The sequence below is a fragment of the Panthera leo genome, chromosome B1, assembly GCF_018350215.1.
Source record: "Panthera leo isolate Ple1 chromosome B1, P.leo_Ple1_pat1.1, whole genome shotgun sequence".
NCBI classification, from domain to species: Eukaryota; Metazoa; Chordata; class Mammalia; order Carnivora; family Felidae; genus Panthera; species Panthera leo.
In genome coordinates, this window is record NC_056682.1 from 204,531,725 (window position 1) to 204,546,271 (window position 14,547).

The window sequence follows — 14,547 nt, forward strand, 5'->3', positions numbered from 1 at the left end:
GCCTGCACTTTGCTGACAGCCCCGGGCTGGTGAGCAGCCCTGGTCCCAAGCCTACAGCCCCCCTGGCCTCCACAGGTGGGTGCTCGTGAGGTCTGTCCATTCTCCTGTGGCTGTCCAATCAACTCGGGCAGCAGTCCCGCAGATCTGAGGGGGGGGGGGGGGGACAGTTAGCCTCTCTGGCTCTCAGATCTGGGCTGCACTTTATTGTAAGGAATAACTGCAAGGCATCTCTCAGGATTCTCCCTTCCACGGATGTCCCCAGTTGCACAGCCCAGAGAACCTGCCGCCCTCACAGTGGGAAGCTACAAGTGTGTTTGGGGGTTTGGAGGGAGCTGCAAGGATCTGCAGGTAGGGGCAAGAGACAGAGCCAGGGGTACTGCCCCAGGTCCTTGGGACGGTGGCTTTGAGTGGAGGAAGGAACACAGCCCCCTGGGCCCCCAGCCTCAGCCGGCCCGTGCCGCCACTCAGCAAGGGAACTGGGGCTAGCATGGCCCTGGCCACAGGGCAGGAGCAAAGCCACATCATTCTGGAACCTGAGGTCTAGGCCTCGGAGACTGATTACCAGTGAACACTTGCTCCCGATTTCTAAAAAATTCACAAGTTACAGTAGGAAAAAGCTATCAAGAGAGGATGAGGAAAGTGAAGAGTTTACCAGATACAAAATGTAAAATCACAGTGTTGTAACACGTCCAACAAAAGAAGGATGTATTGAAATAAGGCCAAAGAAACAAAAGGGTCTAAAAAAGAATGAAAAATTTCCGGGGGGGGGGGGAGCAGACAAAACCCAAAAATGCAGGAACGAAAATTCGAACTTTGACAGAATGAAGAGGCAGATCAGGTGGAGCACAGTGAAGGGAAAAATGAGAACAGAGGGTGCGGGAGGAGGAGCCCCGGGGGTGGGGACAAGGGACAGGGGTGGGGGGGAGGACTGGCATGGGGGATGGGGGATGGCAGGGGAAGGGGCGGTTGGCCTGGGGGTGAAGCCTAAAGGGGGAGGAGAGAATGGAGGTGGGGGAAGCCCGCCTGCCCCCAATCTGCCCAGCTTGGGGAAGGGAGAAGTGACCCTGCGTGTGGCCCTGGTGCCCCCTGCCTCCACCTGTGCTCTCCCATGGAGACCCTGAATTCTGGAGGGGGCTCCGGCCAGGGTAGGACTCGTTCCACAGGGAGGGTGGCAGCGGGAGGCCGCAGCACCCGCCTGCGTAGGGCTGGATGAAGAGAGACCCTCTAGACAGGCATGCCACAGACCCCTTCCTCAGGCCTGGGTCCTTACCAGATGTCCAGGATGAGGAGTGTGGCCACGATGGCATAGACCCCGTCGCTGAAGGCCTCCACCCGCTCCTTGCTGAGAGGCTCGTGCAGGTCAAATGTGAAGAACTCCACACTGTGAGCTGGGGGCTCTTGGGGGCCTGTGGATGTGCCAGGAGGGAGGAGCTGGCCAGGGGAGGGGACTCTGCAGGGACGCCTGGCCGTCACGGGCGCCTGGGCCCTTCCCATGCTCCACAGGCCTTGGGGAGCAGTGCCGAGGCCCCACACACCAGCCTGCCCGCACACCTACCCACAAGCCTGCCCTTGCACCAGCTGCAGGCCTTGCTGACGTAGGGGAGGAAGATGACCGTCGCCATCAGCAGGTACGACTGTATGAGACACAGACATGTCAGGAGGTGACGCTGCACCAGAAATCCCACCCAGGAGCCACCCGCTCCAAAGGGATGGCAGCACCCGCAACCTAAGAAACAGGTTAATTATACCTCATCAGGCTGAAAGCCGTGCGTGCATCCAAGAGCACTTCTCACACAACGGGAGAGCACACGGCAGCCCGCGTGGCAGAGGAGGACCTGGCACCCAGCACAGGTGGAAACTCCTCGCCTCCACGGCACAGAGACGAGCACCCAAGGAAAAGGGCTGGAGCAGACATTTCTCCAAAGAAGACGCCGTGGCCGACCCGTGAACGGAAAGGTGCTCGGCGTCACCGAGCCTCAGGGAAAGGCAGAGCGGAACCAGGAGACCCCACGCCACACCCCGGGGGAAGACGGCCCTCAGAAAAGCGGGTCCACGGGCCTTGGCGAGGGTGTGGGGAAACCGGGAGCCCGCGCTCTGTCAGTGGGACGTAAACTGGTGCCGCCGCTGCAGAAACAATGTGGCGGGTCCCCCAAAAATCAAACAGGGAGCCCCTGTGATCCGGTAAGCCCACGCCCGCCTCCCCCTGCGACCCAGTAAGCCCACGCCCGCCTCCCCTGCGACCCAGTAAGCCCACGCCCGCCTCCCGCTGCGACCCAGTAAGCCCACGCCTGCCTCCCCCTGCCATCCAGTAAGCCCACGCCCACCTCCCCCTGCGACCCAGTAAGCCCACGCCCGCTTCCCCCTGCCATCCAGCAAGCCCACGCCTTCCTCCCCCTGCCATCCAGCAAGCCCACTCCCGCCTCCCCCTGACATCCAGCAAGCCCACGCCCGCCTCCCCCTGCCATCCAGTAAGCCCACGTCTGGCCCGGGTGTGCACCCAGAAGAACTGAGAGCAGGGTCTCCAAGAGGTGCGTGCACCCCACGTTCACAGCAGCACTGTTCACATCAGCTAAGACGAGCAAGAACCCAGAGTCCGTCGACAGACGCGCAGGTGAGAAAACGTGGTCCACCCGACGAGAGGAAGTCCTGACACTTGGGGCGACGTGAACCAACCTTGAAAACGTTATGTTGAACGAAAGAAGCCAGACATAAAAGCCTCGTGTTTTATGATTCCATTTACGTGAATTACCCAGCACAGGCAGATCCATAGAGAGAGACGGAAAGTCGACTGGTGGCTTCCAGGCAGCAGGGGGGGGGGGTGAGAGAAACATTCCAGAAGGAGGTGGAGGTGGCGGCTGCACGCGATGTGCACTCCATCATTGCCGCTGGATGGTGTTTAAAGGACACAGTGGCGTGGGCTTCACTGCACACACACCCAGTAATTTGAACAAGAAAGGCTGTAGGGCCAGGCGGCGTGTTCCGGGCTCTGGCAGCGCGAGCCCTCAAGGCTGGGGCAGACTGGCAGGTCCCACGAGGGCTCTGCTCACCCTGCGGCTGTGGTACCCACACAGCCGACACCCCCGCAGTGAGGCGCCTCCTCCTGCCACCGCTGCCCCATTCCAGGCCTGTGCTCAAGGGGGGGCTCCCGCCCCTTCTGTCCTGCAAGCCAAGTACTTCAGGGTCACCTGACGCGGGGAGTACCATCAGGGAGACAGTGGCACACTGCAGACAGATGACGAAGGCCAGCATCACAGATCTGTTTATAGCCCCGACCACATCACTCAGCAGACACACTGAGGGACGGGCCTCCTGGGTGTGAAGCAGGTGGGAGGAGGCCGATCGGTGGGCAGGCCCTGCAGGATCGGTGGGAGGGAGCCACAGGGGAGGAGGAATCCCAATCTGGGGGGGGGGAGGGGACAGAGAAATGACACAAGTGGCTTCTACGAGATGCTGGCATGAGAGGCCCAATGCAGAGGCCCCAGAACGTCACCGCTGCAGGAAGGCAGCCACACCGGGATGGCCCGGGCCAGGGTGGTCAGAAGGGCTGGATCTAGAAGGTGAACCCAGCACAGCATCTGGCTGAGGGAGGGGGTGGCAAGGATGTCTAGGAGGATGGAGACCACGGGCTTCCTGGGGGGCAGGAAGCTTGCATGTGTTGTGTCACAGGTGGTGGCGGGCAATGGGGCTCCAGGTGAGGAGGTGAGAGGGCAAAGGATCAGAGCCACACGGCAGGGGAAGAGGGAAGAAGGCAACAAGAGGAAGGCTGATGGGCAGGTGGGTGGGGGCGGACTGACAGCAGACTGTTCCATCACAGAGCGCCACGGCCTGAGCCTACCCTCGGAGGCCACTGGACCCGCTGGTCACTTGGGCCCCCCCAGCCCTCCATTTCCTGTTTGGTGGCTGAGGTGCCCCTCCCCCACTGTCATCATGGCATCAGGGCAAGGTCACTGTCTAGGCTCCTCATGGACCCAATGGACACTGCCCACTCAGCCCAGGCTCCTGGTCCAGGCCCTGGCAGTGGGCATGGCCTGCCCTGGTCCTCAGCTCTGCTCGTCCCGACTGCCCATACCACACCCCAGCTGTCCCTCCACGCTCCATGCAACGACCTCCACCATCCTCAGCCCCTGACTTTGTCCAACCAACACCTGCTGTCGGCCACCATGAATGCGCAGCCGGGAGAGGCTGCCCCCCAGGATGTGTACGCGGCCTCGGGCCAGCTGCCCCTTACTCCTGTCCAGTGCGTCCCCCTTGCTGGCCCTGCCCTGCCCACCGGGAGCCACCCCACTGCAGGCCACAGCCAAGAACGCCCTGCCTGACTCCACGCACCCCTCCCACCAGCACCCCCTTCAATTTAAACACGCTCAAGACTAAGGAGACCAAGCAGAAGCCTGAGGCCTGCCCTCACCCCCCACACCTGCCTGCCTGCCTGCTTGCACACTGGTGTACCCCTCCCCCACCCTGCCTGCCTGGACCTGACCTCAGGGCGCCTGGGACGCTTAGCCCCCAGCCCCCAGCACACAGACAATGCTCTGCAGTGGCCCTTGCCCGCCTATTTGTTTCAAACTTGGAATTCTCTTGAAATGTGCACTAGACATCTAGAACATCAACCATTTCTTCATATTTACGACGCTCTGGTTCTGAAACCTCGCCGTTCTTCACGAGCGCTCGGGTAAAGGCGGGAACCGTGCACAAGCTTCCACCATCAACTCTGAAACAGCTGCTTGTCAGTATTTCCCTCAATTTCTGGAAGACGAAGCATTGCTAGAACAATATTCCTATTAAGTTGGCTGATGGCTACGGGCATCGGGGGCTCAGGTGGTTGAGTGGCCGACTCTTGACCTTGCAGTTCGTGGGACGGAGCCCGCGTCGGGCTCTGCACTGACAGCACGGAGCCTGCTTGGGACTCTCTCTCTCTCAAAATAAACATTAAAGAAAAAATTAGCCGAGAGGCACCTGGGTGGCTCAGTCGGTTGAGCATCTGACTTCTGCTCAGGTCATGATCTCACGATGCGTGGGTTTGAGCCCCACGTCGGGCTCTGTGCTGACAGCTCAACGCCTGGAGCCTGCTTCGGATTCTGTGTCTCCCTCTCTCTGGCCCTCCCCTGCTCACACTCCGTCTCTCTCTCTCAAAATAAATAAACATTAAAAAAAATTAGCTGGGGCGCCTGGGTGGCTCAGTCGGTTAGGCATCCGGCTTCGGCTCAGGTCATGATCTCACGGTCCATGAGTTCAAGCCCCGCGTTGGGCTCTGTGCTGACAGCTCAGAGCCTGGAGCCTGTTTCAGATTCTGTGTCTCCCTCTCTCTCTGCCCCTCCCCTGTTCATGCTCTGTCTCTCTCTGTCTCAAAAATAAATAAACGTTAAAAAAAAAAAAAAAATTAGCTGACAGGTAAAAGGCACTCGCCAACCTTGATTTGTGACTTGGCCGAGACAGCTCCAAGTTCTCGCATCCCCTGAAGTGCAGGGTGCGGAGCGGAGAGCACCGAAGACTGAACCAGAGATGTCCGTGTGAAGCATCCTGACCTCTGACCACACCTGGGTTTTCCTGAGACTCGGTAGCCAGTCCCCACCTGGGACCCTGGCTCTCCTCAGCCGGGCTGCACAATGGGGCTCCTTCTGCCAACAGCTTCGCCTCTGTTTTTTTTCCACTTTTCAGTTTCCTTTAGTTCAGGAATTTTCTTTCTTTGCTTTTTCTTTGGGTGGCTCATACCCTCCACGCATGTCTTTAGGACAGGCACAGCTCTGTCCACTCTCCCACGTGCTCACTCGAGTTCATCAATGTTTTTCCTAAGGTGCTTCTTGCCTGCTGTCATGGCAACACTGCTAGGAAACACCACACCCCCCCCCCCCCGCCCCGCCCCGGCCGGGGCAGTGTTGGCTGCCCTGGCAGCTTTGTGCAGACTCTGTACTCACCAAGAGAACGAGCACAGCCCAGACTCCGGGCACCTGTGTCTCTCTCCTCTGGTCTTAAAGCTCTGCCCACTTGGGGAAAACGTGGGTGAGGCATGGCCCACCAGCTGCCCCCATCTGACCAAGCCTGGCTCTGACTGTGGTGCGCGTTCACCTGCAGAGCAGGTCCCCGCAGCAGGGGGGAGCGGGTGGAGGGCCCTTCCCTCCAGCTACGTTCCCTGACACCCTGGGCACCAGGCCACGTGCTGCCCGGTGCCCCTGGAGACTTTTGCACAGCTCTGTACCCCTCCCCGGTGGTGCCTCCCCCGCCCCACCCTCTTGTGGCCATCTGCTCAGTGAGATGTCACCCCTGCCCACCCCCCTGCTTCCCCCACTCACCAAGGGGTAGAAAAACAGGGAGAAGCCAGCAGCAGCGAAGCACAAGGCCGGGCCCCTGAGGACGATGCCCAGGATGTGCTGCCGATACAGGGTCCTGTGGGTGGAGCTCTCTATCTGGGGGTTCAGGAGGTGGGGGAAGTGGAACGCGTACACCACGATCAGCGCCTGTGGGAGCGGCAGGATGCAGGGCCCGGGCAGAGGCTTCTGGCCAGTAACCCCTCCCACCCGTGGACATGAACAGGTGCCTCAGGGGTGGGGACCCCAGAGAAGAAGGTTCGGCTGGGAGGCTCCCCACGGGGTGTCCTGGAGGGTGGGGAGAGGGGACAGGAGCCTTTGCTCTGCTCCTGGGGCCGTGTGTGGGGGGTCTCCGGGACCCTGCCCCACCAGATGAGTGCCTCAGGACACTGGGCGGCCCCCTGCCTCTCTCCCTCCGTGTCGCTACGGGAGTCCGGGCTCGAAAAGCCTCTGGATCCGTCCTGCTGCAGCCTGCGGCTGGGGGTCTCTGGCAGCCGCTCTGCACGGCTCTCACTGCGGCCGACACGCCACATCCTACACGTGTGCACAGTGTGTGCTCCAGGAAAACAAGTGTATGGGGAGGGGGAGGCGGGCTGGGGTGTCCTACCTGCACGGCCCCGATGGCGATCACACACATACAGAACAAGAAGATGCCCAGAGGCACCTCCGGGAAGGTCACCATTAAGGAAAACTGCAGCCAAAGAGACAACACAAAACCAGGCTGTGCAGGGCCCTGCTGTGCCTGAGGCGCGCCGTGCACTCAGTGACAGAGCGGTCCCGGGTGGTAGCAGACCCGGAGCAACCCACAGAATGCTTTGAGCCTTTAAAGCTGCAACGTTCTCACTTTCACGAAGGATGCTCTGACGCACGGCCCTGCATGCCCAGACCACTGTTCCGTCAGGACTGACAGGGAGTGCGGGCAGGCGCGAACAGGGGGAGGCCAGGCTGTGGAAGAGCCCCTGGGGGAGGCGATGTGGGGGCCGCAAGTTGGGGAGGAACCCGGGACGGCAGGAGGCGGTGAGGTGGGGGCCGTGCAGGGGCCGGGGGCAGGGGTGTGGAAGCGATGCCGCTCGCTGGACCCTCAGTGGCCAAGCTGGTGTCTCTGCCATCGTAGTCCCTGCTGGGGGGCCCCTGGAAGCCTCTCCCCCTTCAAACGGCCTGGAGACCCCAGGTGTGTCCCACCCCTAGAGCAGGCCCGACTGCCACTGGCTCCCCTGGAACTTTCTCTCCTCTTTGCAACTCTGTGGTCGGGCCTCGGGCCACCCGGCTGGTCTGAGAGTTTCTGAGGAGGGAGCATCCCGGGTCGAGTCCCCTCGCCCAGGGGAGGGCAGGCTGGACCCAGGGGGCAACTGCAGGGTACTTACAGTGAAAGGTAGGAAAGTGATGGTCATCATGCAGGCCTAGGAAGGAGGAGGAAGGAGAGAGCTGAGGGTTAAGGAGGGAAGGCAGGCAGGCCACCCCAGGTGTCCTGCAGGCCCTGCTGCCCAGGGGGGCCTCTGGCAGTGCCGCCGCCCCAGAGGCAGATCACTGTACGACTCCTAGACCCCAAGGAAGCTCAGCTCATGCCGTCACGGTGGAACAAAGAAGGGAGGGGGCCCTTGTGTCGGCAGTGCCCGTGGGAGGATGTGTGAGGAGTCCAGGAGTGGGGGGCGGGGGGTGCCCAGGCTCTCAACACCAGAGGCTCTAGAGGCTGAGTGCTTGCTTCCCTTCTCCGGGGAACACAGGATTACAAACATAATCGTTTCTCAAGAAATGAAAACGACTCACCAGGTTGAGCAAGGCAAGTGTGTCGTCTATCTTCCCAACAACCTGGAACAATCTAAACAACGTAAGGAAAACAGAAAGACATGCCATCAATCAGGTGGCTCTAATAGCATCACACGTTCCAGCATTTGAGGATTAGAAATATCATTAAAAAGGTCATTTTTAATCGAATTTAAGATACTACCCAGCGTACAAAGTTTGGAAGAGACTGAAAATACAAAGAAGAAAACCCAAGTTCCCTAGAAATCACACTGTTTGCATTTCCACGAACTCTTCTGAGTCGACGCGCGTGGCTTCAGAGCTGGGATCACTGTGTAGAAACCAACGAGGCACGTGGTGGCTCTGGGGACAGTGTCTTCAGAGCCTGTGGAGCAGAGGACGCACCCCCCCCAGGAGGTGTCCCAAGTGCTCTGGGGTGTCCCTTGGCTGCCTGGGAGACTGGAAACCGGCAGGGGAGTCCTTCTTCTGGTCTTGTGCCCAAAGGCCACTTTTAAAAAAGGAAATCCTTCCAAGGATGTTATACACTTAACCTACTGAAACAGCCTAATTAACAGACAGATGGTTCTTATTTCAAGGCAGGAAATCATGAGCAGAAAACTAAACACAGAGAACGTGAGCGGAGCTCACCAAGGGTCAATGCAGGAGCTAGAAACAAAAATCTTTTTCCCTGCTCTCCTTGCCCTCCATGGAGTCCCCCTCCGAGGGGTCAGAGGACAAGGCCTTCTCCTGGGCGGGGCTCAGTGGGCCTCATTCCCCCCACCTGGGAGATCTGCATCTGGCCAGGGCGGGCTCTGGGGTCCCGCACTCCCCTACAGTCAGAGAAAGGGGTCATATCCCCCATGGACAGCAGCCCCACCGGCAACCCACGGAGCCTGGGGCAGATGGGCCCAGCCACCAGGGTCCTAGGTGGATCTGTGCCCACTCTGGGAACTCTGGCAGCAGGATGTGGCCTTTGACGAGCCAGTGCACAAACAAGGTGCTGGGTGGCCCTGTCTGTGCCGCTGGAGTGACAGGGAGCTCAGCCACATCAGCCACAAGCAGGACCAGGCAGAGAGTGGCCGTGGCCCCCCTCTTCACTCTGCGTGGACAGGGGAGCCCCTAAGCCTTTACAAAGGGCCAACCGTCCCTACCAGAAACAGTCATTTTGCTAAAAGCAGGTGTGTAACGTGACATTAAAGAAAATGGTTTTCAAACGTTTATTTATTTTGAGAGAGCATGAGCAGGGGAAGGGCAGACAGAGAGGGAGAGGCACAGAGAAGCCCAAGCAGACTCCGTGCTGTCAGCGTGAGCATGACTCGGGGCTCAAACTCACGAAGCGTGACATCGTGACCTGAGCTGAAATCAAGAGCCGGACGCTCAACCGACTGAGCCGTCCAGGCGCCCCTAAAATGTCAGACGTTTTTACTGCCAGCGCCGGTGTGTGGACAGCTCCCAGGTCTCCCTGTGTACCCACCGTCCCCCAAGCAGGGGCATTTCCTCAGCAAGGGCTCGCACCATACCCCAACCCTCTCCCCGGGAGCCTGCCTGCCTGCCTGCCTGGGTTGGGGGTCAGGGGTCCCCTGCAGCTTGGGGCCCTGTTCCTGTCAGACCCTCAGGAACCTTCTCCTTCTTAAGAGAAAGCTCTGGCTTGGGAGCGTGCACCCTGTAGCCTCTTCCTCCTTGCCGGAGCCCCAGGACCGGGCAGAGGGACCTGAGCACAGTGCTGCGGCGTTGCAGGGGTGCACGGGGCAGTCAGCTTGCAGTCCTTTCCCTGCCCGGTCCTGTGTGCGTGCCCACGCAAGTGTGTTATCCTGTGTCATCATCCCAGGCCCTGTTGTCACGTGGAGAGGAGGGCGCAGAGGCCTGCAGCCAGAATCTGGGGTGAAGTGGGGCCTGCTGACCCAGGAAATGAGGGAGGGGCCACCAGACACCCTGAGAACGGGTGTCTTATCGGTGCCCTGAGCACACGCCTGCTGCCATGCTGACCCCGGACAGGTTGGGGCCTGCACCCTCTGGGCACACGCGCTGAGTGAGCCACAGACATGTGGACCTCAGCCCAGAAAAAGCCCCCAGCCTGACTCTGTACCTTGTATGTGCTGCCCAGGCCACAGTCACAATGAGAAACGTCATCAGGTAGACAGCAATCCTGGTTGCTAGAAGTCTCTGTATACTTTTGTCAAACTGGAGGAACAGAAAAGCATCACCATCAGAGACCACTTCAGTCCATGGCACCCAGCGGCCCCGTCCAAGGTGCCGAGTCCCCAGGGCCTCTGAAGGGTCTGGCGGTTCCCACCTCCCCTTCTGGTTCAGCCTCTACCCCAGCCCACCCTGAGGCTCCTCTTCTGGGTAGCCTCCCCGCCTCCCCGCTGCACAGCACCAATGCCCCGTGTCCCGTCGTGCGTATCTGGGGATGCCCCGTGTCCCGTCGTGCGTATCTGGGGATGCCCCGTGTCCCGTCGTGCGTATCGGGGGATGCCCTGCATCCCGCTGTGCGTATCTGGGGACCTGGTGTGGAGCTCCCGACGCGCCAGCTCTTGGGGCAGAGAGTCTTTGCCGGGCATTCCCGGGCCAGCACAGGGCGCCAAGCGCACTGCAGGTAACCGATTCTGAAACAGCTGTGAAGCCTGGTGAGGTCGCGGTGCGCCTCGCCCTGGTCAGAAGGGACTCACAGGTGCAGTGGGGAAACAGAACCGGGCTCAACACAAAGCTGGGACCCTTGGAATCGCAAGATGGGATGTGATGCTTTGTCAGCAAAAGCTCAAAGTGGAAAACTGACCGTGTTACCACTTTCGCTGGTTTTCTACTTGCATCAGGGGGTCTCACCCAGGCCCCCACTATCTCACCGAGGACTCACAGCTTTTGACTTGCCGGGTTTCCCGCCCTTGACTAGTCTTTCCCTCCACACGGGGAGGAGCGCCTGCTGGCTGACACCTCCTTACGGCCCTGGGCTCCCAGAAGGAGTCCCCGGACCACCGCACCACCTTCTGGCTCGGTTCGTGCACACGGAGACCTCACAACAAGGTGCCGCTCTCCAAGAAGACGGGCCCAGTGCAGACAACTGGGGACAGTTTGTCCAGACACCTCCCCGTGTCACCTCCCGGCATCTCCTGCTCGCACAGCCATACCCCTCGTGACAGTGGCAGCACTGAGGTCTCCGACCCGGCACGAGTGTCCTCCACAGGCATTCTGGAGCTGGTGCAGTCAGGCGGGTGCCCCGGCCCTCCCTCACCCCAGCTGCTGGCTGGGTGCTGGCTGCTGGTTCCAGGCTAGGCCCGCATTCCCATTTCCTTCTCCTCAAGACCCTACCAGGGGTGCCGTTGCCTTCCCACACATGACGCGGCTCTTTTGACTCCCAACAGCACCCCGGCTAAGCGGGCCAGCCCCGGAGCCCAGCGCCCTGCTGTGCTGCGGGGCCTGACAGACCCGGCACCTCACATCCTCCGTCCCCTGAGACTGAACAACACCCCCGTCAACTGAGGGGCTGAGCGAGGCACACTGGCGCACGCACGATGCCCAGGGACTCTCAGGCATCTTCCCAAATCTGAGGGAATACGCCACCACCTAACTTACAGGACAGAGATGTTCCAAGTTGGCTATAAAGGGGAAACTGCTTCAGAGAATCTGTTTCCCACTTACTTCATGAGAAAAACCCCGTGTCCCTGTGCTTCAGGGAGGCTGGGAGCATCTCCCCTTGCCTCCTGAACGTGTAGGAGGGATGCTCTGGGGGTGACAGGGTACAGGTCTCCATGCCAACCAGAAGCTTGTTGGGCTGCCAGACCTTCCGTCCTCGGCCGACCCCCAAGCTCACTTCAAGGGCACTGCCTCTGTCTGCAGGCCAAGATTGGGGCCGACCAGGGCTGCTGAGGGAAGAAGGCCTGGTCCCACCCCTCCCAGCCAGGCACATGTTGGGTGGAGCCTGGAAGCGGGCTCGTGGACCGAGTCTTCTGTAAGCTCACCCTCGATGCCTCAGAGCACCGCTCCCAAGTACCTGTTCTGGGGAGATCTCCGTGTGGGTCACAGGCAGGATCTACGAGAGCAAACACACAAAAAGAGCCATGGGACGTTGCTTGGGCTGTGCAGAGACCACCCCTCGAATGATGTGGTGTCGGGGACTCGGGCCAGTGCTGGACTGCTTCCCCCATCCGTCCAGCTGCCCAAATGGCCGACGGACCCCAGGACACTGCCGAGACAGGGCAGGGTCTATGCTGGGCTGAGCTCTACCAGAAGGCTGTCTGGAGAGGGTGTGGCCAGGGGCCCTGAAGGGAGAGGAGGCTTGGGGGGGGGGGGGGGGGGCGCGGCACACGGACCATCACAGTGGCGATGATGGACAGGAGCGCATCACTGAAGCTGAGCATGCGTTGTGAGTGCTGGATCCCGTCGGCGGTGTCCTCGCCCCCTGTGCCTGTGGGGGAGTCTCCCTGCGTGCGGCGGGCCGGCTCTGGGGTCTGCGGCCCGGACATGGTGGGGCCTGGGAAGAAGCACAGCTCTGAGCAGGCCAGAGTGCTCCTGGGGGGCCTACCCCTGCCAGCTTCAGTGGTGGCAGACACAGGGCGGACCCGTGGCCGGAAGGACCCACCCTGAGGGGCAGGAAGGGTCCCTGCCACGCTGTCCTCTCCCAGGAACCCCGGTATTTCCAGCTGGCAGGAAGAGCACCTCCTCACTGCTGAGCACTGTCATCTGGGAGCCATGCTCTGTGCCTGTCCCCCCCGCCCCCCGGAAGTGGGAGAAACGAGAAGGCACACACACATGATGGGTGTTCCATCCGCTGTGTCACCGCCTGAAACCCCTGACCCCAACACCAGACACTGTGCCGTTAGACACTTTCGTCCTAAACATGGGGTATTCTCCCATCTAAGTACCAACCAGACCCAACCCTGCTTAGCTTCTGAGACCAGGCGAGACTGGGTACGTTCGGGGTGGTATGGCCGTAGGCCAAACGCAGGATGTTCTATGGGACCAAGTCCCTGAGGCTTGCACTGAGACAAAGTGCCAGCCCTCACCATGACAAGACAGAACAAAAACACACCCCACCCCCAGAACCAGATAAAGAAGGCTCACTGGCAATTTCTGGGCAGGAGAAACAAAGTGTGAATAAACAGAAAGGATATTCAGCTTCATTATCAACAGGGGAAAGGCAAGTGAGAACAATGAGGTACCACTAAGGTCCGCAGAAGTCCACCAAGAGTGGCGAGGCCATGGGGACACAGGCTTGGGCAGGGGTGGAGACCACACCGTGACATGTACACCCACAAGGTGGCAGCTCCATTTCTAGGTGTAGCCTCTAGGAAACGGATGCACACGAGTGTGCCGATGTGTAGTTTATTTTATGTGTCACCCAGCCTATTATTGAACGCTAAATGAATTGTTAAAAAGTGCTACGAACTGAACGTTTGTGTCCCCCAAACCCCTATTTGGAAGCCCTACCCACCCCATGGGGTGGCGCCAGCAGGGGGACCTTTGGGGGGGATGAGGTTAGATGAGGTCATGAGGATGGGGCCCCGAGATGGCACGGGTGTCCTCACAGATGTGGGGGAGAGGGGACAGGTGTCTCTGTCTTCTGTGAGGACACAGCGAGAAGGCGGCCGTCTGCAGGCAGCCACCTTGACCTCAGACTTCCAGCCTCCAGAACCGTGAGAACGAAACGTCCGTCGTGTAAGGCCCCAGCCCGTGGGCTTTTGTGAGGGTGGCCCGAGTGACCGACACAGGAAGTGAAGCGAAACAAAGCTACGTGTATAAAACCCAGAAACACGATGTTGAGAGGAATAAATGATGCCGCAAGAAGATACACATGCTATTATACCACTTATGTAAACGTTTAAAACACACTGACCATCTGCTCCCCTTGTGATCACACACTCGCACAGTAAGATGATGAAAACATACGCAATAACAGCACTCACCAGCTCAGGACAGCCCTGTGATCACCTGGGCGGGGATGGGGGGGTGGGTTTGCGGGGGCTGGGCTGGGAACGGGGCTGCAGCCGCATCAAGAAGGCATCTGTTACTTTACTCGCTGCTTACAGCTTAGACACAGTAGAGGGCACCCCTTCCGGGGTGCAGTTCTACCAACCGTTGACAACTGTACACAGGTGTGTAACCAGGACCTCAATCACAAAGCAGCTCTGTCCCCAAGCAGGCCCTCTGTGGTCCAGCCTTCCTTTCCTCCACCCCAAACCCGGGCCACCACTGTGCTTCCTGCTACCGTCAGCAGTAGTGACCCAGCAATGCGACAATAATCTGCCCTTTCCAGACTGTCCCATAAACAGACTCACAATCCACGGAATCTTGGGAGTCTGGCTTCTTTCACTTAGCATGATGCACTTGGGATTCACCCGTTTTGGGGGAGCACTGACATTTTTTTTATTGCCGTGTAGTTAATGCTACTGTATGGATAGACCCCTCTGTTCATCCAATCACTAGCTAGAAACGTGGGTTATTTCCAGTTTGGGGTGGCTATGAATAAAGGCACTGTAAATATTTGCACAGAGCCATTTGCGAAACA

The 14,547-nt window shown here is 59.7% G+C and overlaps 1 protein-coding gene across 4 annotated transcripts in view; it reads right to left on the reverse strand.

The window, feature by feature from the left end:
* Positions 1-14,547, reverse strand: part of TMEM175 (transmembrane protein 175) — a 28,034-nt gene that overhangs the window by 1,835 nt on the left and 11,652 nt on the right. For all 4 annotated transcript variants that reach the window (XM_042937159.1, XM_042937162.1, XM_042937161.1 and 1 more), the window contains exons 2-10: positions 12,353-12,513; positions 12,034-12,072; positions 10,132-10,226; positions 8,070-8,121; positions 7,667-7,702; positions 6,910-6,993; positions 6,288-6,452; positions 1,556-1,634; positions 1,271-1,406 (exon numbers count right to left, since the gene is read on the reverse strand). In XM_042937159.1, coding sequence (XP_042793093.1) covers positions 1,271-1,406; positions 1,556-1,634; positions 6,288-6,452; positions 6,910-6,993; positions 7,667-7,702; positions 8,070-8,121; positions 10,132-10,226; positions 12,034-12,072; positions 12,353-12,505 — 839 coding nt within the window. In that variant the 5' untranslated portion in view covers positions 12,506-12,513. The remainder of the gene's footprint in view (positions 1-1,270; positions 1,407-1,555; positions 1,635-6,287; positions 6,453-6,909; positions 6,994-7,666; positions 7,703-8,069; positions 8,122-10,131; positions 10,227-12,033; positions 12,073-12,352; positions 12,514-14,547) is intronic.